This window comes from Mastacembelus armatus, chromosome 12 (assembly GCF_900324485.2).
Source record: "Mastacembelus armatus chromosome 12, fMasArm1.2, whole genome shotgun sequence".
NCBI lineage: Eukaryota > Metazoa > Chordata > Actinopteri > Synbranchiformes > Mastacembelidae > Mastacembelus > Mastacembelus armatus.
Genome location: NC_046644.1, coordinates 5,286,623 through 5,314,601, shown reverse-complemented (window position 1 = coordinate 5,314,601; position 27,979 = coordinate 5,286,623). Strand labels below are relative to the sequence as shown.

The 27,979-nt window shown below is 40.0% G+C and overlaps 1 protein-coding gene across 4 annotated transcripts; it reads right to left on the bottom strand.

Annotated features, from left to right (window-relative positions):
• Positions 1-147: 147 nt before the first annotated feature.
• On the bottom strand, positions 148-27,979 carry tjp2a (tight junction protein 2a (zona occludens 2)). 4 transcript variants are annotated; one of them, XM_026297294.1, is made up of 25 exons: positions 27,785-27,979; positions 20,037-20,166; positions 13,821-13,874; positions 11,033-11,157; positions 10,641-10,743; positions 9,839-10,550; positions 9,531-9,634; positions 9,293-9,446; positions 8,114-8,225; positions 7,367-7,497; positions 7,189-7,282; positions 6,948-7,098; positions 6,307-6,415; positions 5,746-5,965; positions 5,388-5,575; positions 5,182-5,277; positions 5,002-5,081; positions 4,706-4,916; positions 4,381-4,481; positions 3,894-4,118; positions 3,691-3,795; positions 3,004-3,210; positions 2,495-2,572; positions 1,977-2,062; positions 148-1,853 (listed from the first exon to the last, which is right to left on the bottom strand). In XM_026297294.1, exons 2-25 carry the CDS (start codon positions 20,040-20,042, stop codon positions 1,697-1,699), a joined length of 3,609 nt encoding a protein of 1,202 aa, XP_026153079.1. In that variant the 5' UTR covers positions 20,043-20,166; positions 27,785-27,979; the 3' UTR covers positions 148-1,696. The 4 variants fall into 4 exon arrangements, with proteins under 4 accessions (XP_026153079.1, XP_026153080.1, XP_026153078.1 ...); XM_026297295.1 differs by lacking the exons at positions 20,037-20,166; positions 27,785-27,979 and adding exons at positions 11,518-11,592; positions 17,299-17,750; XM_026297293.1 differs by lacking the exons at positions 20,037-20,166; positions 27,785-27,979 and adding an exon at positions 17,299-17,749.

Below are 27,979 nucleotides of genomic sequence, written 5' to 3'. Positions count from 1 at the left end.
CTTTTACCTGGTCCATCTGCCCCAGCTCAGGTATGCACAAATGCTTAACAGGCACCTGCACACCGTCCCTAGATTACAGAAGTGCACTGAATCCATTGAGACAAAAAACTGGTACAACTTCCATATCCTGTCATTGTTTTCTTTCACTGCCACTACAACATCTCTACTTTGGTGAAGGGAATGAGCTTCTCTACCAAAAGGGCAATAAAAAGAGAACATTGTTAAAAAGGTTTTCAGTAACTTAAATTGCTTGTACTTTGTCACTTTAGACAAAAGTGTGTTTGTCAGATTGTTTTGTCAATTGAACCTTGTGCAGTCCATGGGAAAAGCCTTTTTCTCTGTCCTTGGCCTGACATTAGCACTGCAAGGCACTTTAAAATACACTGCCTCCCAGAATGCACAAACATTACAATTATAGTGTAGTGTACATGCAGATGTCCAATCAGGAATGTAGAAGTGTACAATAAAGCAGAGATCTGGCAGGAGACAAACACCGACAGCATCTGACAGGCTGCAAGAAATGACAGTTACTGATTTTTACTCTATTCTTGTATGAATGTGCCTCAAATATACTCTTTCAGTAGAGGTGTTAGAATACTGGTGGTGCACAAAACCCCTTGCTAGTAGAATGTAAAATTCTGATAATGTATACACACTACAGTACTATATGTGGTTTAAGTGCAGCACAGCGAGTTTGTGCTTCTCATGTAGTAGCATTAGATTCAAGTCACAGAGCCAAATGTCTGTCTTCCTGAAAGATCTATCCTCGGTGATCATTAACAGCCCTTTGAATATTTCAAACACTTGATGCAGTCAACAGGGCACTTCCAGAATTTGAGGGACTTTTTTAATCATCTGGATGATAAAGGATAAAGGTTGTGATTCTTTCCTAATCAAAATAAAGTGGATAGCAGGAAATTCCCTATGTCTTTTCATCTTGTTCAAAGTTCAAAAGTTCAAAGTTCTTCTTGTTCAAGATTTTGATCAAAGTTTTACAATTGCATATAGTGTTATTTTATTCATTTCCATGGCCATAGACAATGTTCATATTTTTCTCTGTTCTTCAAACTGTGCAAGAAAATGTGGCACCGCCACCTACATGGGTAGGAAGTTAGTGTGCAGGGTTAAAAAAGAAAAAAACAAAAACACTGTTGTTCATCCAGATGGTTAGAAAAGATTTGAGGTTTCTGTAAACAACTTCAGAGCAGCAGAAACAAACACAGGGTATTATCTTTCATCAGATAAATCAGATAATTAGCTCTGGCTGGAATGTATCAGTAAAACATAAGCGGCACAAACTGGGTTAGGTGTTAGTATAAAGGGTATAAAAACCCCACTTGCAACAAAAATCTATTCAGACTCATAAAAAACATATATATATTATATATATATATATATATATACATTCACTAAATATGTGGCGTATGAAAAAGTACATCAGAAATATCAGCCTCTTTTTTTTTTCCGAGGACAAGTATGATGGTGAACTTGCCAAAACACATATTGTAAAAGTTGCCTGGATCGTTGTAAAGTGTTTGGTCAAACATATCTGAAATATATGTAGTGAGACAACAGTAGAAAACTGTAAAATTGGAGCTGAGTACACCTAAACTGTTTACAGTTTACATAAATAGTTACCACGGCAACAAGAGCTGTCTGCTTGTAACTGTGGGATGTTACTTCCTGGTTTCCCAGTCTACAGCTCAGTGTCTTTGTATTTCTGGGGATTGTAGTATCCTCTCTTAGCCTGGTCAGCCAGCTGTCTGCGGTACTCAGCCTCATTGTCCTCGTGTCCTCTCATCTCTGAGTACTGAGGCCTGGATGGAGTCTGAGGCTCAGGGTTTGAGCTTGAACTGATCACAGACACAGACAGACACCAGTGACCAAGCAGTATAGCTTTGTCTTTCCAAGGACTAATGGATATGTTATGACAAGTTTAAAACCAACAGTCTTAAATAAAAGCGTGATGCTCTCACCCTATCGGCTGAGGACGGTTGAGGTTGGGTTTTGGCAGCTTTACTGGGACAGCGTAGATGTCTGGATGCTTCTGGGCAATTTCCAACTGTGGGGAGAGGAGGGAACAAGACCCAGATAAGTCAGAACTGATAGGACAAAAAATCACCACAAGACATCCCAACACTTCATGTAGCTCAAGAGACAAAGTATTTTAGCTTTTGCCAGCTCTATTCGCTGAAAGGATAAGGTCCCATTTTTTTCAGGTGCACAACTTTATGTACACTGAAGGGGTTATTACTTTGCTCCTTTCCATACTAGATGTAAAGACTTTCTTTACCAAAGCAATTATTGAAGGACAAAATCCGTTCTCTTCCTTCTATATAACATATTTAGCTGGACCTAGTGTGAGGCTTCAGAACTAGTGCTGGGAGATACCAACTCCATATGTCTATCTCAGACTCCTGAACTGTTAAATGCAGATGTGTCCACCTACAGCTGGACTGAAATAACAGTCAATATTAATAACAACAGCACTGACTCGAGCATTCTCTGCCTCCTGCAGCTCCAAGATCCTCTGAGCCCGGGCCAGGTGATCCATCTTCTCAAAAGCTTGAATCTGGGAGAAAATAAATGTTTAACTCTCTAGATTTAGGATAAATAATAGATCAAATCCCACATGGTGCGACCCTTATGAAAGTGACTGCCACATTAATCATTGGGAGTGTGATAACTGAATTAAATGAACATATAAAACAATATTATGATGGATGAGTTACTATGGATTCAAAAAGGAGGAGGAATGTGAACATTCAAGACAAATGCTGTTATATTTCATTACCTGGTCACCCATTTTCTATTTCACATTAGAAGCAATAAAAGTGATAGAAGAAAATGAAACAAAGAAGATTTAATAACTAAGTCATAGTCTCTGAACAGTGGATTAAACCTGAGAAACATAATATTTCTTTAGAGGGAATTGTAATGTTAACAGGTGAGAAAGGAATCTGTTGCTCTAAAAACATTAAACAGAGAAATAAGAATTCTAACCTTGCCCAGGAAGGACTTTTTGGCAGGGTCATCCTCCTCCTTCCCTGAGCTGTGCTCCTCAGTTGGCTGGGTCAGACGGGGAATAGTGGGCTTTTGGGCCACGGGAGGGGGAAGTGGCTTGTTTCCAACCACTGCATCGCTGCTGATGGTGCTGCTGGAGTGTGAGTCAAAGCTGCGTGCGGAGTCAGTCCGAGCCTGAATCCGCACCTGTCACAGGCAAAAATGGATCAGGATATTTTGGTCCATCTGAAACATTTTTAGCAGCTGTGTGGGTTTTGGTAAGAATAGTAGGCTTTAGGATCATGCTCCTTCAAAGAAAAACATGTGTGCAGACCTGTGAGCTCTATTTTTAAAGCCAGTCCAATTACACTGAGAATGTGACAGCCACGTTCACCATGAACCACAACAGTTTTCATTAAATCTGACATTTATGGATTCAAATTTTACTGCAATTTTATTGATGTGAAGTTCTTGTGAGTGTATTTAGAAAACATTTAACATTTGAGAACTTTGACTTAGTGTTCTCCAAGTGTTTTTAAATTCTTTCTGACATGTCACAACTATGCTCCGTAAACTAATCATCTTTCTGAATCTGACATTCTAATGTTGCTCTTTACAGGAGAGTAAAAACAGAATGAAACGACAAAGAGTTTGGGGAAAAGCGTCAGGGGCTCGGGGGATTCTCACCTTCGGGGGTTCAGGGACAAACGAAGGGGGAGGGCTGGGGTCCCTGTTCAGCACCTCTCTGCTACCTGACTTCCTCACACGAGCCCGGGGTTCAGGGTGAGGCTTCTACATGCACACACGCACACACATGGTGAGAATTAAAAGGGTGAATGTCCTACTGTGCATACACTGTCCAGTATTTTGTACAGCATCAACATGCCCACCTCGTCTGGCAGCACGGGCTCAGATGATCGACTGATGGCCGACACAGGCTGGGGTTCGTCTAACGCCTCGTCCAGCTCATTGTCAGTGTAAGCCCCACCCTCATCTGCTGTGTCTTCGTAGTCACTGGTCAGGCGGCTGTCCATGCTCAGGTAATCCGCGCTCATTGCTGACAGGTAGGACATGCGGTCATCATTGAGATCCAGGTCTTCCTCTGAGCCGTCCAACTAAGGAGAGGAAGTGATGGACAGAAAAGTGACTACACCAAGTCAACTCTGAATGATTTAATACTCTCACAATTCAGTTAAGCTCAACAATAAGGAGAAAATTAATTTTATTAATGGCTACTGTTCTAGAAGCCCATTAAACTTGATGTGAACCCATGTTTAATCATCCAAATGCATTTTAGGCTGTAACTAAACTAACTAACTAAAAAGTGACGTGCCTTCCTGTTAGCAGCAGTGCGTCAGTCAGACTGATAAGACTCACCTTGCCCTCACACACCCACACAGCTCTGTTCTGCTGGTCCCGAATTGAATCTTTCACACTGCCATACCATGCGTCATTGGCTGAGTTCAGGTCGATGGTTGCTACATGTTCACAAAAATAGTTTATCAGTTTAAGTCTTAACAAGTCCAGGGAGAGATTGTTTTTCAAATATTTTATGTATTTTTTTTTTTTTACTGATGCAAAACGTTATTTCATTTATCTTTCAGCTCACATTATCTGAAGGTATTTCATCAATGATTTTACCACAAAACCAAAAAAAACATCTTTCTGGCTGCATGCATTCTTTTCTCAGAGTAAAACCTACCAGTGAAAAGGTGTGTACAGGTCTTCCTCAGCCTAACGGCCTGCTCGTACAGTTTGCGTGCGCTGCGGTTCGATCCTGGCATGAGGCGACTTCTCATGGTCTTGACACCTTGCTTGCTGTCTGGGTTCAGGAAGATGACGATGGGATACCACTGGGTGTAGTTCAGAGTATCCACAGCTTTGGGAGTCACATCCAGAAGAGCATGGAGGTCCTGATAAATTTTAGGGGAGAGTGGTCAAATGAGTGTAAAAGACTATTTATATTCACCAAAGTACATATCTCCTAGTATACTGTACCTGTTCAATGATTTGTCGAATGGTGTTTAGTCTCACCACTCCAGAGGATTTCTCACTTCCAGCATCTTTGGGCTCAGTTTCTGAAAGAAGACAGAAATTATTTACAAACCACAGCAGAGTACATATGCAAAATGCGCAAACAAACACAAAGCCTGTCAACAACTAAAATTAAGCACTTACTGGCAATGACAAACTCATCTGGCAGCTCACTGGCCAATTTTTCAGTCACTGCATCAGAAATGGGCCCAAATATCACCACAGGTCTTCTGAAACCAGCTAAAAAAAAAAAAAAAACATCAAGCAGGATACAAATTCAGGCAAAAACATAAAAATATAAGCTATCTCGTGTCAAACTGCAGCAGGGCCAATGGATAACTAATGGTTACCTTCACGTAAAACCACCCTCTCATAGGCTGGAAAACGTGTGGTGACTGGAGCGGAACTCAGATCCTCTCGGCTCTTGCGGAGATCTTTCTTCTTTGCAGCTCTTTGACCTCTCAGCCTCCAGAAGTCTCCTCTGTCATTGCCTGATGCGGCCCGAGCAGCATTCTGGACATTGGCCATTTGGTCCGCTCTGTGAGATAAAACAGCTATTAGCTGCTACCACCCCTGGAATGAATCATTTGTTACAGATGTTACCACTAAAAATCCAACTTGGGTACAACTTACAGGCTGTGCTGCGACCTGTTAGTCTGCCAAATCCATAAAAACAACAACACACAACCATGACTTCCACGTACATACCTGCTCTTATTGGGGATGATTCCTTTCTCCAGAAGCTGGTTGTCCTTGTCAGTGCGGATTGCCAGCCAGTTGCCCAGCTTGCCATCATAAAGGGTGTCTGTCACTTTGAATATCTCTCCTCTGGAAAAAGGAAGGCTCTGTGGTGTCTCCTTCTCATACTCAAAATGGGTCCTAATGAAGAAAGAGTCGCCTCTACCAGATGTTAAAACGTCCTCATAAACTGAAACAGAAAGCAAATGAAGAAAAAAAATACTGAAATAAATGGCTTGACCTTATTGGAGTACTAGTAGGTAGACCTGATGTTGAGGTCACTGTCATTCTGTATCTACAAGGCCTGTTGTGTATAGTAACTGCCTTAACCAATTAAATGAATAAGCTTTTTAATGCTTATGCACGTTAATTCACACCAACATTGCCTAATAATTAATATCTGCCTTTTTATTGCAGTATACAAGGACTATTACCTTCGATGAGCAGTGGAAGTATTATAGCACAGGCAAGTATTTGCATTTAGAAATGTATTAACTGTGATTTTAAACATTTCATTTCGCAGCACAGTACCTTCAGGGTTGCTCTGAACAAGAATGGTAACATCTTCTCCTTTGGGAATCTCCAGGAGATAGAGTACAGCATCCTCACGCACCATGCCTCTGAAATCCATGTTGTTCACCTGAAACAAAACAAGCAAGAAATATGATCATCCTTCCATGAATTATCTTTATCTGCTTATTCCTAATTAGGGTCACAGGGATCTGCTGGAGCTTATCCCAGCTCTCTTTGGGTGAAAGACAGGGGTACACCCTGGACAGGTCACCAGTCCATCAACACAGGCAAGAAATAACATTACCACAAAACAGACTATACTGTTTTTACACACAGACATCAGATACATCACTGGCACTACAGAAACTAAAAACAGAATCATTTTGGTAATGACAGGAGATTCTAATCCAGCCTTTGGGTTACATGTGTACTGTGCCTAACGTTGTTTTCAATAATAATTATTTTTTTTTACATTATCTCAGAGTTCTTTTTTCCTTGTCTTTTGTCTTCATATTTAAAGTAATCTTTAATCAGTACCTGCAGTATACACTGGTCAGAACCTAATGGGATTCTTGATTAACACATTCTGAATTTTATGCTACTGATTCATCTGAATATCTCATCTTTACATGTTGAATGTGGGGGAAAAGAAGCCTCACCTTCATGATCTGATCTCCTGTATGGAGACCCTCCTGCTCAGCTGCACTGTCCTCCTGAACGCCAGCGATGAAGATGCCAACATCGTTTCCTCCTGCCAGTCTGAGGCCGACACTGTCACCTTTCTGAAAACGCACCATCACCGTGTTCGCCCTTGACAAGGGGACAGAATAAAATCTTTATATAATGTAATGGGTTTGTAGATCAGCTAACAAAAAGACAGTGTCACCCTGATCTACCTACCCATATATTTCTTCGTCCTCTATGCTCGGCTTTACTGGCACCTTAGGAGGAGCGTGAGCCTTCGGGGCCACAGTGACTGCTGGTACTGTTGCAACTGAAGAGAAAACAACATATTGTATATTGATGTTTTGAAGTGAGTGATAAATAGTTCAGGATATTCTGAAAGAGACATGCTTACCTGGTGGCGTTTCTGGTCGTGGGTCCTCCCTCTCTGCCTGCACAGTGGGTTTGTCTTCTACGTGTCTTTCAGGAACTCTGAATGGTGTCGGCATGGCCCCCATTTTTGCCAGCCTGCTGGGTGGGTCTTCTCTGGTAGTATCACAGATTCAATTATCAGAATATGTCTAATTTCTAAAGGGACTTTTTGGAGACCATAATGTCAGTCCAGCTGAGAAGCTTGTTGCACCACTCCTCATGCCAAAAGTTCAAAGGCAAAATATGTGACCCGGAGAATCCACACTGAGCTGATTCAGATAAATTCCTCATCAAAATTCAAGTATAAAAAAAAAAAAAAAAAAAAAAAAAAAAAAAAAAAAACCTATCACCACTGGATTTTTTTTTTTTAATTTGATGTGATGGATTGGCTAAGCTTCATGGAGCGTAAATCAACATAATCCTGTACTATCCCGATTTTTTTTCTGCTGTATTTAACAACATGCATAAAAAAAGAAAAAGAAAAAAAAAAAAAAAATCACAGGAGCTATCTCAGTAAAGCTGATCTCATTTATCTTGCGGCTTTCATCACTCAATGATAACACAAAGTTAAGCAAAAAAAAATTCAATGTTATGTGGCTTTTTATTTATGGAATTAACTATAAAGATTTTACAGGTCTATAGCTCTGAAGCACATGTTAGTCAAGTAGTTAAAGCTTCAGGCGGAGAAAAATAATTCCAACCTGTAGGTGAAGATTTAATGACAGCTTACCTGGGCTTCTCTCTAAGCCTTTCATTAGAGGAGTGGGAGGAGAGGTCAGAGTGGTGGCCCCGCCTGTCATCCTGGGGAGAGTAGGAGCGGTACGACTCGATCTCTGAGATATCTGCAACACACAAGCATATTGTAACCTTTCAGAACCAACAAAAAACTGTTAGATCTTCACATTCAGGAAATAAGGATTAAAAAAAAAAATTCTATTTTCCCCTTAAAGCTATTATATTTTTAAAAAGAATACACAATTAAGCTTTTACATGATTTAAATTTGCTATATGCCATGAAAGCAGACATCCATGTCAGACAAATAACAGTCAGATCACTACTCACAGTTGAGCATTCCCACTCATTATATACATCACCAGCTCCAAGGATCATGACAAAGAACGCTGAAATTCAACAGGACGTTTACATTTTGGCATGCAGGAAAACTGTGCTAAAACACAGCAATACAATTAAAGAGCAAAATTCAGTAGATAGACTTCAGATGATTCAGAACCTAACAGAGCTGAAAATTCTCATTAATACACCATTCCAGTCTCTATTGTTCTCAGAGATTGTCACAGAACATCTCCTGGATGGCATAAACCAGACTGCCACCGCGGTGCGAACCTTAACATAATGAAATTCTGTCATATCCAACAGCAGGATTATGATGGGGAATTAGATCACCCAGCCAAAGGCTAGTGAGCACTTTCACACACACACGTTCTCTGAAACACACAGCCCCAAAACCAGATGAAGTGGGTCACGAGTCTTCTGGCTGTTCCTCCCTGCCCATAAACATTTGGTCAGTGAACAATTCACTCACACCACTTCTCTAGATTGGTTCCTACCAATCACAGCAACCCATCTGGTCATGTGACATTAAAAACAGGTATAAAGGAGTGAGTAATCACAGTGAAAAACATATAATGAATAATGATTGATGAAATATTTCAGTTATTTCCAGCTTTAGGAAAGATTCGTACGTATCAATATTTAAATAAAACTTAAAAACTGACATGGGAACAAAATCTTTATTTTGTGAAAAGGACAAATACAGCAACAGCAGCTAGAACATTTCCACATTTGATTCATATGCAGTTCATTTGTAGTGGGTATATGTGATGATGGTGGCCACAGGTCTTTACACTGGATAGGATCTGCTGCTTTTCAGTTTCGATTGTCTCTCACCATCAATCTCGGAGTCGCTGTCAGCCATTGGGGGGACTCTGACCAGCACCTGCCGTCTGTCTCTCTGCACCACCAGCTGCAGCTTTCCTCTGGACTTCTCAATCAGCTTCCCAGCATCGCTAAGAGACAGGTTTTCTGTCACTGTACCATTAATCTGGCAGAAAGACAAAGAAGATGAGTTATGCTGTTACGGACATTTTCACAGTTTTTCTGAATTCTGCAAAAGAGACAACATTACCTTCAGTATAATGTCCCCTTCCTGCAGGTTCCCATCTCTCCTGGCAAGTCCTGTGCTGGTGATCTCCTTAACAAAGAGCTGACTGCCCAGACGAAGACCATACTCTGGAAAAGATGGCAAAAAAATATTATTAGTTCAGGGTTTATTTTTGCAAAAAAATATTTTACTGAAATCCTCATTTCACATTAATTTCATAACACTGAAAACATCACAATTTTAGTGTTACACACCATGCTGTGTTGTTTAAAAAAAAAAAAAAGAAAAGAAAAAAAAAGTTTGAAAACAGTGGAACCCTTTCTGTTTCTCACCTTCATTGGGGTGGTTCTTGAGAAGCACCACATTGAGCGGTTTCTCGAGTGGTTCCAGGTCTCGGGTGGGGCGGGCCAGAGGGATAGGCATGGCAGCAGGTGATGGTGAGCGGTCCAAACGATCCCTGCTCCCACTTCGCTTTGGTGGCTCATCATACTTCCTTGGGTCACTAGGGATGCGTTCACGTCCCCGTTCAAAACTGGGTTCATTTCTGTAACGCAGGTCAGGGCTGTTGGTGCGGTCCAGCATTCGCTCGCTCCGGTATCGTCGGTCTGGACTGTGGTCTCGATCTAATGCATGCTCACTGCGGTACCGTCTGTCCGGGCTGTAGTCACGGTCGAGCGTGTGCTCACTCCTGTAGCGGCGATCTGGGCTGCGCTCTCTGTCTAAAGTGCGGCCTCTGCTGCCGTCTCTCCTGTACTGCCGGTCCGGACTGAGGTCTCTCTCCATGCTCCTGCCACGCTCCCGCCGGTCATAGTCTCTGTCGTAGTCACGCTCACGTGTTTGGTAGCCAGAATCCATGTAGCCTCCACCGCCTCGCTCCCTATCCAGGCTGTGGTCGCGCCCGCCACCACTACGGCCACTGTACACACTGCGGTGGTCCTGGTCATAGTTGTAATCATCATTGTAGTCATTGTTGAAGACTCGGTCATCAGGTGATGCGGGGCGGTTCAGCACATTGACTGGAACCTTCCTGGGCCTCTTTACTGTCTGTTGATAAACAGGGAAAAAAAAGTTTCAATAAAAACAACAAGATCAGAAGTCATCAGGTTCCAAACACAAACAAAATGCTTTACTTACAATTTTTGCTACTTTTCCACACTTTCTGAGGGTCTGGACAGCAAAGGAGTGGATAGCCCCCTCCATTGCGACTGCATTCACCTGCACGACTCTATCACTCTCACTAGACACAAAATCACAATGATATGAGCTAAACATGTTAAACAGTTGTTCACTCCAAAAATCATAACATTGTTATATTTTAATATAAACATAACAGACTGCTACAGAACTGCTACAGGGACATTAGAGGAATATATACTTCAGTATTCACAACAAATCTAAAATTTGTAACAGTTTGTAAGCCCACTTCTGAAGAAGTTAACTGTACAGTGCTTTACGAAAACATGGATAAATAAGTCAAATCTAATGTATGGTATAACTGCTAAACTTTGATCCAAATCAGTACATACAATAATAAGCCATCAGCAGGTCCTCCCTGCAAGACATCAGACACCACAATAGATGTCTCGCCAGTTTCTTCATTCGGGTTGTCCCGCCCCCCTGACACTGCAATGCCAAAGCCCATCTTTGGATCCTGAGGAAAAAGGAGAAAACATATAAATCATGTGGCGTCTCTATTATGTGTCACACTGTGTATTTATATGTGTGTGTGAGAGAGGAGCAGGTCCAGTAATCCCCATAGTGTTTGTCAGCTCATACTGTATTAGCATGGCTGCATGTGTATTGTACATAGTGACTGAAGGGATATGGACTCTCATTGTGATTATAATATAGAGATACTAGAGTCACATATGGCTGTGTACTTCCACTTCTGTGCACATTACCAGTCTGCACATTTTACCAAAGTGCGATTCGAGTATACAAACAGCTATGTTTTTAGGGAAGGCTTGTATCTTCTTCAGAAATGTGTAAGAATGTGTGGGAATAATTCTACCTGCCACTGCTCCAGTTTGCCCAGATGAGATTAGAACAGAGATTTGATCCTCTCTGTTTATCCCCTCCCTTCCATCTGTACTTAAAAAAAAAAAAAACCCACAATTCACCACTTCCCTCTGCTGCAAGCAGATGATCATGGAGCCAGAGGGAGGGAGAAAGTGTGAGCAGGGACAAATGAAAGCAAAACGTTTGCTGACTTAACCCTGGATTTTCACTGCATTACCCTTTTAAATAGGGTTAAACTAATTTGCATCTGTTTATAATCATATGCTGAGTTATAATGCATCAATTAAATTAATATTCCGTGATCATCTTCTATTATCTGTTGAAATTACTTTCACTATATGTGATGTTCTCTATAGTTTGCCTTGTGATCTTCACAAGCTTTTTGTTTGTATGCCTTCTGTATTTGCTTTAAACAAACAATTAACAAATATTCTTTTGTTAGCATAATGTTAGGTTGTAATTGCCATAAATTACAGCATGTTTTTGCTCTTTCATTAAGTTTCATCAAGTTAAGTTTTGCCTTTCACTCAAAGAGAGCTGGGATAGGCTCCAGTGGATCTCCCCGTGACCCTGGTTAGGAATGAGCGGGTATAGATAATGGGTGGATAGAAGTTAAGTTTTGTTTATGCTGTTTCATTTTTAGTTTATGGTGCTTTATTTGGTCATGTGACCTAAAAGTTCAATGTGTAATATTTAGAGTGACCTATTATCAGAACTGGAATATAGTATTTTTAAATATGTGTTTATTAGTGTGTAATAATTGGAAATACCAACCACTGCATTTACTTAATTTTAGAATGAGCCTTTTAAATCTACATAGAGGGGTCTCCTTTCACTGAGGCAGCCATGTTGCACTGCCATGTTTCTACAGTAGCCCAAAACAGACAAACCAAACACTCAGAAGGTTGCATTCAATGATCTCACCCCTAGATGCTGCTAAATCTTTCACATATTGCATCTTTGTCTTAAATTGTGAAAAAAGTGATGTAAGTTTATGTGCTCAGTTCCTTTTAAATATTGTTTTATGTTGTGTAAATTATCATAAATGTTGACTTTCATATTAAGTTCACTTCAAGGGACAAAAGCAGCAGCAGAGAGAACATATTTAAAAAAGCGACTCAGTTTGCAAATGGTAGAACAGAAAGAGAAGTAGATGCACAAAACAAAAGTGTGTGACAGCTGGCAGTGGTGGGGTTGAGATTCAGGGATCATATGCCTGCAGCAGAAGACCTTTTTGCACTAAATCTGCTTTTCTGGCTTCAGTGTACAGCAGCACGAGACAAGCTCATTGTGGTAAGCTCAAGTGGTGTGCTCTGCTCACACAATTACACACAGGTTTTAACATTAAAAAAACCTAATACCTGATTCACCTGGCTGGTGTTGAGATGTGACACAGATAAGAGATTAACCAAGTATTAAAGAGGTAACTCAAAACAATGTAAGGTGGGTGTAATCATTTCTACTATCAATTAAAATGTAACAAATGTACCAAAATCTGACTTCAAACATCAGGTAAGATTTGAAACGCTATATCTTTATTTGATCAAATAGCTCATGATTCAGATCATAACACTGGTAATTTTACACACACTACAGTCATGAGCCCATATTCACACAGGGAAAACCCCAGCCCCAAAATTAATTTTTTGGTCTACGCGGAGTAACACACCAAGCAGAAAACAACACTAACTGCTTACTTGCATTACTGTCACTAGAAAATTGAGATAAATTGCTTGCAAACAACGGCTTATTTACACATTACACAAATATGGAGCAGCGTTACCAAACATTCAGAGTCCTACAGCATCACAGATCAATAGGTAGTTGCTGATTTTGCTGCCTACTTACCAGCAATTGCTAAGTAGGCAGCCCTGGGTCTTTAGAGCTTTTTTTTGAATACTCAATCTATATATCAGCATCAGCCTTAAAGACATGAGCTGGATGTTTATGTGACAAATCCCCAAAGTTCATGAAGCATTACAGAGGGCATGTGGTTGAATCATGTTGCTAAAGTTGCACAAGTGTTTAGCAACTTTTAAAAAGATGTAACAAAAAATGTAATTATGCTTTTTTTCACATTGCATAAGTTTATGCTAGCTGTCATTCAGAGGACAGAGAAATGTCTGTTACATCCGTAGCCTGGGAGCACTTCAGTCTCAACTGCTGGCTGACAGCAATGTTTCAAACTAATAATTAAAATGTGAACCACCAGACATAGCAGCCTGGATTTATGGCTTTAATGTAAGTTCTGTAAATGAGCTGAGGTCTGTTGTGTTTTAGTGCAGATAGACTCACCCTTTGCAGGGTCACAGTGTACTGCTCCCACACGGTCTCCTCCATGGCCGGGTTCTGTAGAAGAAAAGAAAAGATTAAAGTGGTGTCCTTTCACAAAGCAGATTAATAATGTATTACATGATAGCCAGTTCATTAGCTTGCACTTTTGTTACACAACCAGGAGTTTACAACTAGTTTGACCAAAAATCTTCCAGCTCTTATTAACTACTGATGGAAACACTTCCCTAAACAGCATTTAAATAATTCAGGAAACACTTTTTCTGAGCAACAAAATATTTCAGGTTTACACAGCTCATCTGCAGGTTATACACCTGCTGAACTTCAGGTCTGATAGCCAATAAACATAGAACAACATTCAGAGTTGCAAGCAATTAAATTAATTACAATTTATGTACAGATTACTACTTATGAACCCTGTAATGACTAATAAAAGAAACCAGAGCCCAGGCTGAGGTGGTAAAATTGGTTAGTTGTCCATTAGTCAAAAACCCTCAAATCCTGATTCATTTCCTGTTAAGCAAGAGACTAATTAATTCAATTAGTCTGTTGGTCGTAATGAAGTCAAACTAACTATTCATTCTATGATTTAAGGCAAAGTGAAAAGCTGATTTCCAAAATCCAAATGCACAGATCATGCATTAGTACCTCTTAAAAACACACCATGAGTTGGCTTTGAAATTCACAAACAACTTACATTAATTTTTCACAAAATTATAATATATTTTGAATATAGTCATGAGCAAGTGCCACTTTTAACTCAACTTTACAGAAATTCAGCTTAAAAGAAATTACAGAATCAGTCACTTCCAGCTGCATGGCCAAGCAACTGCCCCTGGTCACAGATCTGATTGAATCTAAACCTTGGTAGTAGAATCACACTCACAAGTCCCTGCAGGATACGTATGGTCTTGACCGCATGGGCCCATTTCCTGTGCAGGCTGAGAACGGTCTTCATCATGGGTGCCGTCCGTCTCTTCCTATCTGCGTCTTTCCCTGTTCAGCGCCAGTGGTGCTCTGGCAGACTGATGTGCGCCACAGCCTCCTCCATGGCCACAGCTGCACAACCACCAGCAGCTCTCTCCCTGCATCTGCCCGCCTGCCTTTGACGTAAGAGGCATTCTGCTGGCCTACATTCAGTACAAATCCCACTGTCTGCAGAGTGTAAACATACAGACACACCAACTCCTGCACAAGTATGTGGTCATTAAGCACCCAATTGTTCTTCCACATATGCAACATCAAACTACACAACAGATTTTGGGTTCAAGGTCAGTTTAGTCCCTAAGAACAAACCTCGCAGTTTTCTTGCTGATTCATACAGCTACTCAAACCAAAAACAAAGGGCATAGGGCAAATTTGAGTGTCAGCACAACAGATGAGATAGTTGTTGGGTTTTTTAGGGGAACTAAAATGGGAAGAGAAATATGTGTGGTGCTGACATCCCTCCCCTGCCTTAGTGAAATGGGGGCACAACTCCGGCTTGCAGCATACCCATCATAACCCACTTTTCTTGATCTTCTGGCCTACAACGGGAAACCAGATAGCCAGCAGCTGTACCAGAGAGTGCATAGGACAGTGTGAATAGAAAAATGTCAAATATTACCTGGGCAGTACAGGGAAAGGACTACAGAAATATTTTTTTATTTTTGTGCTGCCATTTGTCCATCTAGAATTTCATCTTAAGTAGCACTAGACAAGTGCATTAGGCAAAAATCCCCTTGTCCAGTAATATTTTAGTGTTCATTAAAGATCATTCTCTGTTCACAATATTTGACAAATCCACATTTGGGTGTCACATATAAAATCAACACACACACACACACACACACACACACACACACACACAGCTCAACAGCTTGTCAAGGTCATGTGTGAGGACTGACGCAGTTAAATATTTGGAGAATTCAGTTTTTATGCTCAACTCAATGGAATGCACATTGTATCCATAGAAAAGTGAACTGCTCAAGTGTGGTTTATTTGGCATGCTTTTGCACCTAACAGGCCAAAACCAAAGCTGCAGCAGAAGACAACTCATGAAAGTAAAATAAACAACTTAAAACAGACAATTAAAGTGCTATGGGCAAGGCCAAACCAGTTTTAATCAGACTGCCTTCTTGTACAATGTGATATGATTGTGATGGCTGCTAGGAGGCAGGCCTGCTGGATAAGTCGTAGTCTCCTGAGTATGGGGCATTACATAACAAAACACAAACAAATTTCACTAATGAGGAGAGAGGCTGAAATACTGGGTCATCCTTGTAGGACATGACTTAGAAAACAAATTACTGAGAGCAGAGTCAACTCATTTAAAAAAACAAAAAAACAAAGGGTAAATTTGTAAAGAAATCAAAAAGAACTATACTAAAAACTTTCAGCAATATTCAAATTCAAATATAATACATAATTCTCATGTGGTTCTGTCAGGTGCTCTCAAGGGTGGACAAACATTTGGGGGATTCTGATATGACCTTTTGCAAAATACAATACAATGCAAATGCAAATATTTCCACATCTTTTAAATAAATTGTTAACTCACACTGACCTGTTCTGGCAAACTGTACATTAAAATTGTAAAACTGAAATAATGTATACATGCAGTGAAATGTATGCATACAAATTAAACATTTATAAATCACTATTGTATCAACAATAAAGAAAAAAGATGTTCTGTTTCCTTCCTTATTGTTTTTGAATCTGCCAGCCTTGATATTCAAAGAAAGAACGTCTCTTCTTAACTTTGTAACTAAACTCTAAGGCTTCTAGATACAACAGACATGTTTGAAGGCCATCATTTTTAAATAATTTGCTAAAAAACAGTTTGCAGCTGTTGAAAGTACATCAGTGCAAAAACATTTACTGTCTGTCCACCAATGTAAGTCAAATGTTCGTAGGTATCAAGTGTTTGAAACCTACTGCTGGTTTGTGTGCTGCTGACCACTGCTAAAAGGTGTACAAGTCTGCCCCCTAGCGGAGACAGAGCTGTATGACGTGGTGAGGCGCAGGAAACAACAAATAATCCAGGGATAACCTTAAAACAAAGCCATTAACGTTACAATAACTCCGTCTGTCTTCAGCTTGTAGCTGAACTACAGGCTGCATCACCGTTCAATGTTGTTTCTTGAGAAACTTGATAGAGGAACAGTTAAAAAGGAAAAAGCAAACATATTTCACCATCAAAGCCAAACATGGTCACTCCGACAGAAACCAGCCGATAAAATTCGTTAAAGGCAGAGAACACCGGCAGGTTAAAGCCTGCAAAAGCTTTAAAAGCAAGATTTAACTTTGAATGTGCTCCTGTTGACTACACTAAGTGTTAGCTGTTAAATTAGCGGCAGGTGCAACAGGGAGTCGTGGTAGTTAGTTAGCTAACTCTTACTCAAAAACACAGAAAACATTTGACAAGAGTTAATCAGTGCGAGTATTTCTAGCCGTCAGTAATGTTACTCTTTAAATCCAGCCATGCTCGTAGGCTACTTACGGTGAAATACTGAGTTGCATATCTACTCAGAGACAGCAGACCCCCTCGGTTTACTGGCATCACGCACTTTGAACTGTCCGGGACTGGTAGTGGAGATTTAAAGTAAACTATGACCGGTTATGTACTTCTGGTTGTACTCTGGCTAAAGTACTGAAGACAAGAAAGTTTAGGGAGTGTGGAAGTCTCGTCTACTTCAGTCTGAACGCCGCACTTTGCTTACTAAAAACCTTCAGATCACACAACCTGAACAAAAATTAGTTAGCGCCGACTTCTCCTAGCTCGATTCAGATTATACCAAATGAGAGCGGAGGGAGATTTAAATTTAACACAAACTGTGAAAGATAAAAGCAAACTTAAACAGCATTATGACTTCGCCCTCGTTTAACACAAAACACATTTATTAAAGCTATTAGCAATAACGAACCGTTAAGCGCATTACAGATATAGTGACGGAGGGGCGTTACCCCGCTAATATCGCTGAGATGGAGCCGTCCAGAATTCCCGTTGTTTTGCTCCCAGAGAGGCGCCACAACAGGTTTGACCCAGCACAGGCTGCTCACAGGCGGCGCATGGGCATACTTTTTTGTTTTTTTACCAGATAATTAGCACTAGGCTGATAATTAAGTGTCTTTACATAATCCCATCAACCCAGTGATTTTAGTTCTGTGCCACATTATACAGCAATATTTGAACTGTAAAGTTTTACATGACCAGTTGAGTAAAAATGCCAAGAAGATTGGAAAATAGGTCATGACAAACGATACGCCTTTTAATGAGCTACGGTAATCTGATGTCTACTGTACAACCTACGCTATAACGTGACCGATTTAGTGGTGCAATGTATCCCCTAGGCCACCGTTGCCTACTTCAGTTTACATTTGAGGTAGCTATACTTTTGCTTTAATTTAATGTGTTTCCATTCTTTGCAGATTTAAACTTCTGCTTCACTACTGTACGTTTTACTCTACATTTATCTGGCAACTTTACTAATTAGTCATTTTCATGTCTTGATGCATTGTTGTTGCACTACCCACAATATATGAAATACTTAATATTAGCGCAACCTTAAACAACTAAACATTAAATTTAGTGTATGCATTAACGTACAACTAATATTAATTCAGATATTAGGATCATTTTTCTGTATTATGTGTACTTACACATCAAAGTAACGTATTGATGCAGGACATTACTTGTAGTGGAGTAATTTTACAGTGTGGCATTAGTGCTTTTAAACAATTTCCCTCTGGGATCTCTAAATCTGTATAAATCTGAATCTTCTTTAAGATCTGAACATTGCATTGTTTTTATTATCTTATACTTACTACAAAAGGCAAAACAACGATGATTTAATGCTAATGCGTATAAAATGCTCAAAGCCTCAAAGAGTAAAGATAACATCCCCCTAAAAAGGAATACAAGCATTATCCACACCAAACTGGGAAAACCGTATAGACAGAGCATTGGGCACAACAGCCGTGTAATACAGTGTATGGTTAGCCACAAACTGTACTGGTATAAAATGTAAAAACATTGTAAAATATAAGGTTTTTATACTAGAAGACTGTGTGTAGTTAGCCCACATTAGCATATTGTATTTTGCTGGTTGTGTGGACAGATTTTAGTTTGGGGAGAACATGGCCAGTCCTCCCAACTCTAAAAAACTGTTTGTGGATAAATAGAGGCTAGAATCAGGTTTAAGTCAAGGGTTAGGGTAGGTGTTTAGTTGTGATGGTTGAGGTTAGGCTAAGGAATGCATGTTCACTGAGTGTCCTCACAACTGTAGAAAGACAGACGTGTGTGTATGTATTCGAGGCTGTGCTTATCTGGTATTTTATCAGCATGAGTCAGATTACAGATAAGAACACCAGCTGACCCTTAAAATATCCCAAACCCTTAATACCACATACAATGTAATGGTTTCCTTTCAATAATTTTTAATAAATGACAGAACCTTCTTTGTAAGCAAATTGGACAGCACATTATCCCTATCTTTGTTTTTCAGAACTAATGTAAGAATAAAATTACCACAATTTAAGAAAAAATGAAAGGCCAATCAAGTGAAATCATTTCACATCAACTGAAATATGTGTAACAGGCCTTAAATAGGCCACACTAATGCAAAACAGCGTCGCTGGCCTGAATAATTTGTGTGACCAAGTCATTAAACCAATGACGCTGCTGGGACAAGACGTGTCTCTCTGGTTAATCATCATCCTGAATGCAGGAAGGGTCACTAAGGCGTAGTTACATTCAAATAAGGGAAGAGAAAAAAGGTCTGGGTCTGAGTCATTATCTCATATCTCCACATCATAACTATGGCAGCTACCTTGTTTGTAAGTTACCAAATATTTTAGCATAAACTAAAAAGATGCATGCATGTATTTTTCATCTTACTTGATGGGATTATGAAAGTTTCATAATCATGAAAATTTCATCAAAATAGAACTACACAATCACCTAAGTGACCTCAAAAGCTTGGAAATCACTAGTACACAGCCAGCAACAGTCAGAAAAACACAGAAATATATAGAATACATAATGACAATTTCAGTCTTGAGTGAAAATGCATTAAGCATTATGTGTGCAACAAGATATCAATATAGCTGCCTCATGTTTTCATCTGACAGGATTCAAAAGTAAAATGTCTACAGTAGAATAAATGTGAAAGCATTAATAAATTAACATATTAAAACATTTCACCAAACCACATTCAACATTGTGTACTGCAAACATACCATCATAATAGCCGAGTAGCTGCGTGAAGAGAGGCGGCGAAGATATAGGTAGTGGGCTTCTCTGGACCAGCAGAACTTACGGCTGGACTTGAGCAGGTCAGTGCTGGTCTGGTCAGAACCAAGTTGGTCTCTGTGCACACAGAGTGAAACTCACATTTTTAACTGGTAATGTTTTACTTACACCTACAATTAAAAATACAATAAATTATTACAAATATGTCACATTCACGTTGTCACTCTTTGTCAAGATGAATATAAACCTGTTGTATGTCTTCTGGAGGAGCATTGTGATGTTTGAGAAATAATGCTCATATGCAAAGTAGAGCTGATATCTTTCAACCCAAATCAGTGCTGAAACAATCAGTCTAGTTATTTATTTGTTTCATCAACATAAAATGTACAGTCACTACTTTAGGAATTTAATTCATCTTGATCTTAATACTCAAAGACCAAAGGATCAGATGGGAATAAATCAAGTTCTGTTTTCCAGAACTAAGGCAATTGTACATGACTCATACTACAGCCAGATTCATCTAATGCTACTGAATATACATCAGCTGCTTTTGCAATGAGTCAGAAATGAGGTTTCTGATGCATACATATGGCCTGAACAAATATAGTCAAATGCTGATACTGTGCTGAGAGTGAAGAAAGCAGATTGTCTATGCATGACTAAACCTGCTGCCCTTTACATATTAAGCCTCTACTTGTAGCTTTGGAGAAAACATGAGGAAGAGCTTGGTATCTAAGGGAACAACTGAATAATCAAATGCAACTCACTTCATTCCCTGACATAAAAGATAGATCAAGGTCTAGATCAGGCCATTGTTGCATTAATGTGTGCAAAAATTTGCCTATGGGCCCATGCTGACCTTACATATGTAGTCACCTCTGAGTTACCATTTAAGGTTAATTTAGTGCAGTACTTCTAATAAGGCGAAGTTGACAGAGAAAAAAAATAAAATAAAATCAGCAGATGTCAAGATATGCTTCATTTTAGTCTACAGTACACAGATGTGTGGTTCTACTGTAAAAAAAAATAAACATCTCCACAGTAGCAAGTATTTTCTCTAAGAAAGAACAGTTACAGAATGAAGCAGAATCCACACCTTGTTCAGTCAACTTCAGTTCAGGGCTCACATCTCAGCCAGAGAAGATAGACCTTCACTAAAGCAAACCAGGAGATCAAGCCAGTGTGCAGAGTCCATTGTCAGCCAACCCTGTCATAGATGCAATTGCTAGATTCACTGCAAAGGTGCCAAACTCAGCTAAGCATCCTACTTAGTTTGGTGAGCTATTATACTTCACGTGCCACAGTTTACATAACAATTGCTGTGCCAGTTAGACTCTTGAGAGGGGTAATAATTAGATAAAAATGGTCAACACTTTTTTTGTCAAATCAAATCACAATCACATGAAGTTGTTGGGATCATGATGTGATGCTCAATTCTTGCACCTAAAATGATAAACTGTTTCCTTTATCATTATACATTTTCACAGGGTTTGACACTATATTACTGAGCAAAGTGATAAACATATAGTATAAACCAATGAATATTGTAGTTGAAAATGTAGATTATACAGGTATATGTATATAATAGTGCTGTAAGGGTTCCAAAATCAATATCTAATATCAAGTAAGAAATCGGTTTGAAAAAATAATTTTCAGGATTATTGAAGATACATCAAATTGTAACTTTGAAGTTACAAATATAATTGTTTTAGGGCTTAACATTTCACCACACAACCACAGGTCAGTAGCACTATGTTGAACTTTCACACTGCTAGTACAATGGAAAGCACAGTACTAATAGAGTGCTAACGTGAATGTGACCATGTGATGTAAGTGCTGATAGATTGGACTCCTTTACACTTTACAGTCACTTTCAAAAAGACCACCCTGTCGTACAATTAATCCACATCAAAGTATACAACTGAAGCCTCAAAGACATGGTTTTCTCGTTACAGTCAGCTTTCTATTATGTCCAAACTCTTTGCACCAGTCTAATAATCAAATATAAATCAGTTGTTTTGACTATGATGTGCATTGCCCAAAGAAAGGTATTAAAGAACTGGTTCCCCTAAAATTACAAAAGCAAACAAACATATTTTCTCTCTTTGTTCTAGTGAAATCTAGCCAAGCAGATAGATTTGGATTTATTTGTCTAGATTCCCACACGGCAGTCTGAGATTTCAGCCTCTGCTACTGTAACATATAATGACATATCATTCACAATGATCAAACTCACCCTGGGGGTCTCCACAGTTTCCTTCCCGGTGGCAGAAGCTCCCGTTTGTTTAGGGGTACGATCCCCATAGCTGCCTGCATGATTGTAATGAACTTCTTAAACTTCATTTTCTAATTATCCACTAAAAGTGACGGCATCATAACGCACACCGCACCACTGCTACTGCACTACCATTATTCCGCTTCTAACATCTTCAACATCTCCACGCTGCTTATCAAGACGACAGACTTATTTTTTCTTCCTGCCTCAGTGCATCACTTTCTCCACGACAACGAGCCACAGCTTCATCAATCGGAGTGGCGAGGTTCTCGTGGTGTGGCTACCATGAGTCCTGTACCCAACCTCCAACTCTGACAGATGTCCTTTTGGCTTTTCTGAGTGAGGGAGGATAAAAGGAAAACAAACGGCCACGTTCCTGCCAGGCTGTGGGCCGGCCGAGTGGGGATGACAGCACATCACTCTTACATAATTCTGGAGCTTCTCTGGACATTACACTAATGAAAACACAGCCTCTGCTGCCACCACCATCACCACCGTTGCTGTTGCTGTTGCTGCTGCTGCTGCTGCTGCTGGGATGACTGGATGTAAATCCTGACAGATCATGCATGCACCCCACCCCCCTCTCCTGTAATCCCACATCCAGGCTTAAGTCTTGTCGCCATTTACACCCAGACAGACCCATCTACTTCACCATCAGATAGTGTCACACTCCTCCACCAGGAGGAGGTTTATGGAGGTTTATTAAAGACAAAACTATTAATAAACATACTTAAGGTGCAAATAATTAAGGATTTAAGCCTGCGCATGAACAGATCTGTGAGCACTTCTTTGAAGTGTGCTCTCATGAGATTTTAACTTACAGATGTAAGACTTAAAAGCTAAGACTGGCATTACTCAACATTTTTCCTGCTGCCAAAACAGTTCCATGAAAATTACAAATTCTGGCCCTTCATACACTGTCATAATTCCATCTCTGATTAAAAACCAGTAATACCTTAGACTCTTGCTAAATACTTTTTTTGCAGCACAGCATGCTTGATCTTTAAATGTTTAAGTGAATCATCTATCAGTAAGTCACTTCATATATTATTTACAGTGAATCATAAGTACCATGCTAAAAATGTTGAAATATTAATGCAACCTAACAATAAATGGTAACAAATTTTGCCACCGTTTTTGGGGAAAGTTGTTGCACATACAAAAATAGCTTACAGGACAATTTCAGGACGCTTTGTTTGAGACATAAAAAAGATGACAGCACACATTACAAATCAGATTGATGGGTTTAACAAGCTAGCATCTTAAACTCAGATTTGATGTGACTTGCATTCAAGACTCAAGTCAATTTTCTGAGTGATGACCGTTTAAAATATGTTTTGTTCATGCTGGGTAGTTTTGTCTTCAATGAACTTCCATAATTCATCCTTAACTGCATCCCTGTGATAAGGTGCTCACACCCCCACTCAGATTAAATGTCTGTATCTTGTCATGCCTGACAGCTGACAGCAGACACCATGTCCTGAGAGGTTTGCAATAAATAAATAATTAAATAAATAATCTCTGTGGCCCCTTGATGAGCTGCCAGCCAATGCAAACTCCGGACAGGATTTATATTCCAGCAGCCTGGGCGTCTGGATTACCACAATGGATGGCCATGCTGCAGATTTAACTAAGCAGCAGAAATCCCTCAGCACTCCAAAGCGGGACAAAAATACCAGCAGCACAGCGAGAGACACAAAAATAACAAGCATCTATTTTTAAAACAGTACAAAGGAAGACGAAGAAAAAGGAGAAGGTTCTTTATAGCTCACCCAGTGTGTTGTCTATGCCAGAGGTGCCCACATTAGGAACCTCGTCTGCGCTTAAAGCACTGAAGTGACCAAATCATCAAGCTCTGCAAAATTCATGCAGCAGCATGATGTTCACAGGGTGTGTAACTGTATGTGAAACAATACCAACAGCACATGAACGGACATGTTGCACAAACAACCTAGTTTGTGCTCTCCTCTATAACTTCTGCAGGTATCCTTGGCCATGTATATTACTGAGGTGCACTCATCCCATCAGCCTGCGCAGTGTTTTTTTTTTGTTGTTGTTTATTGTTGTTGTTCTTTTCTCTCTCCTCTATCAACTCACCCCAACCGGTCGAGGCAGACAGCCACCCAAACTGAGCCTAGTTCTGTTTGAGGTTTCTTCCATTAAAGAGAGTTTTTTTCCTTTCCACTTACCTTATCTCATCATATCTCATCTCAATTTTTTCTACAGAGGTCACACTGGACTCAAACTAATTTGCTTTTTCTCATTTTTCTCCTCCCTTTTTACTAGTGATGAACAAATATGATTTACTGTTTTGATATCTGGTGTCAGAACTGACCTTATGCTACATATCGAGTACTGGCCTGACAAGATCCAATACACATTCAAGGAATTTTGTGAAACATTCTTGCTTTCTTGCCAAGATATAGCTGAAAAGATCAACGCCACTCTGATAACTGCACAGAAAAACAGGAAGCTGGCCATCTGCCAGCTAGCTTAGTTTAGCACAATGTCTGGAAATGGAGGAAACAGCTGGCCTAGCTCAGTCCAAAGGTAACATAATCCACCAACCAGCAGGGACAGACTGAGTAAGTTAGTGGATGGATAGTCAAGCAACTCAAGAGGCAGCCAAAAGCAGAGCCATTCATCTGGTGGAGCAAATACAACTTGTTCTGTGAGGCTGCTCTGTGTCTGCTGGATGGGGATGTAGGCAATTGTTTGCTAACATGTTAGTCACAGCAACTTCATATGAGGATACTAGTCTCTGAAAGGCAATTTAACAAAGCCAGAGCTGTGCACAACCACTAAATAAATACATCTGCTCTGGTCTGCATTCTCAAGAACATTAAAACCCAGGAGGATCTTTTTTTAATCTTTCACTGCAGACATTCACATTTTCAATAATTTACAACTGCTGCAGTGCTGTTAGTTGGGGTTTGCTCAGATGGTTGCATGATGGTTAACCGTAGGCATTTCCAGGCCAAGATTTGATGTCTTACTTACAAGAACAACATCTTAAGCTTCTTTACTTTTTTTGGCTCTCCTGTTGATGTTCATAATTACATAAGTACATTTCCATAACTATAATCTTTTGAAATTGATTGCAGTGATTTTGATTCTTACATACTCATATTCGAATTCACCAAAGCACCCACCTGGTCATCAGGAGCTATTTATATATAAAGCATATATATAGAATTTTTAACAGTAAAATTCATATTTTCAATCAGACTTGCAGGCTGAATCTTTTACTTATTAAAAGGTCTTAGCTCTCTGAGAATGTGTTTGTGCGAGCAAATTAAGCTGGAGTTGTTTGGTCTTCTTAATGCTTTTATATAAGCAGTTTGTTTCTATGCCCCTTGTCACTTCCCCATGTGTTGGACTGCTTCATTACTGAGGCCCAAGGACATTATGCAATGTCCATATGCAATGCATGTGCAAGCCAGATGGAGAGACACATGCCACTCACAAATCTGTGATGAGTGTGTAATGAAAGTGGGAGAGAGATTGACAGACATGCAAGGAGGAGTATGTGCACGTGCCCTTTACAGGTATAATCTCAATTACTGGGGAAGTGAAGTCACCTGTGGAGGGAAACTGAAGAAAAGGAAAAAACAACATATTTCAGTGTTACAGGAAAAAACAGCATGTTCTCCCTACAGCAGTTTTTTTTTCTGTATTGGTACTGTGCATGCTGACTAGCATGACAGGATTTGTTGTTTCTAGGAATTGGGCTGTTTCAAAGACCTGAGACAGACTTTAAATTCTACTGCACAGAGTACACAAGGCCAGTTTTGCTTAACGTTGAATTGGACATGAGCTGCAATCATTATTAGCAACGAGACAGTAAATTCTAAAGTGCTTTAACCGTGCCTCATTATTTACACACAGATTCAAAATCCAATTATAGTTGGGCTGCCAGTCAAGGATATGGTCTTGCTAATGACAAGTGTCTTGTTCAAGGAATGTTTTAGAAAAAGCATGGTTGTATAAAAAAATATTAATGGTTGAATTCATTTGAGCTGCTTTAGTTTTAGGCTCCTGGCATTGTACATGATGTCTCACTGTCACTCAGTTATGGGACACATCAATACAGAGCCATTGTTAATGTTAATACTAATACCTGTATTTTACCTGCCATGATGTGTAAAAATACCTGCTGTAAAAGCACATTTTTCTTAAAATACATCTTAGAGGTTAAATGAATGTATGATTTGTTCTAACATAATAAACAGGCACAATATGGGGTTTCCTTCATTTTTATCAGCAGCAACTAAATAACTGAAACACCTTTCAGTATAATGCAAACTAGTACAAACATACATCCTCCAAAATGACCACAGAGTCAAATCAACACATCTCTAAAGAAGCTCCAACAAAAACTGATCTTCATACCCTCCATGAAATTAACATGGCCACTGAATGAACATGGTGCAATGTAGCAAAACTGCAATGTAATGGAGGAAGTGCACTATTTAAACAATAGTCATTTCAGTAAAGTTCATTTTCACATTTGGAGCTATGTTATCCCTCTTCTTTTCCTTTCGGCTGCTCCCTTCAGGGGTCGCCACAGCAAATCATCTGCCTCCATTTAACCCTATCCTCTGTATCCTCCTCACCCACACCAACTCTCCTCATGTCCTCCTTCACTACATCCAAGAACCTCCTCTTTGGTTGGTTCCTCTAGGCCTCCTTCCTGGCAGCTCTAACCTCAGCATCCTTTTACCAATGTATTCACTGTCCCTCCTCTGAACATGTCCAAACCATCTCAATCTGGCTTCCCTGGCTTTTTCTCCAAACCATCTAACATGAGCGGTCCCTCTGATGTCCTCATTCCTGATCCTGTCCATCCTCGTCACTCCCAGAGAGAACCTCAACATCTTCAGCTCTGCTACCTCCAGCTCTGCCTCCTGTCTTTGTCTCAGTGCCACTGTCTCTAAACCAGACAACATTGCTGGTCTCACCACTGTCTTGTCCACCTTTCCTTTCATTCTTGCTGACACTCTTTTGTCACACATCACACCTCACACTTTCCTCCACCTGTTCCAACCTGCTTGCACACGTCTCTTCACTTCTTTTCCACACTCTCCGTTGCTCTGGACTGTTGGGGCTATGTTACCCCTCTAGAAACTAAATATGCCTGCCCAAAGTGCTGGTTGCTAACCGATTAAAAAGATTACAATGAAAATAGCTGATACATAATAAAGCAAAAACCCTAGTACCTGCATCTATGAACACACCAACACTGAGGCCTGGGTGCAAAATAGGTCACACATGGGTGGTTCCCACAGATAAAAGCGAAATTAAAAGTTGCTGGCACTAGTAGAGTGAAATAAATGTTGTTTGTAACCTAAAGGTAAAGTCCACGGCTCTACATGCTACGTCCTAATATGGCAGCGAGCGCAAAACTGCGGTGGAGCCATGAATGTCGACATTCAGGGCGAGCACCTCGAGACAACTTACCAGGTGAAACTCCGTCTGTTTCCTGATCCTACGTGACCACAGCAGAGGATTTCGAAGAGCAGAAGGGCGTTTAAAGGAGACAGAGGCCGACGACGGTCTTACGAGACAATTTTTCACTATTTTGATTTCGCCAGATCCGAAAAAAGTGACTTCCTGCTTCTCGCAGGTATGTGGGCGTGGTTTAGAAACTGCAGG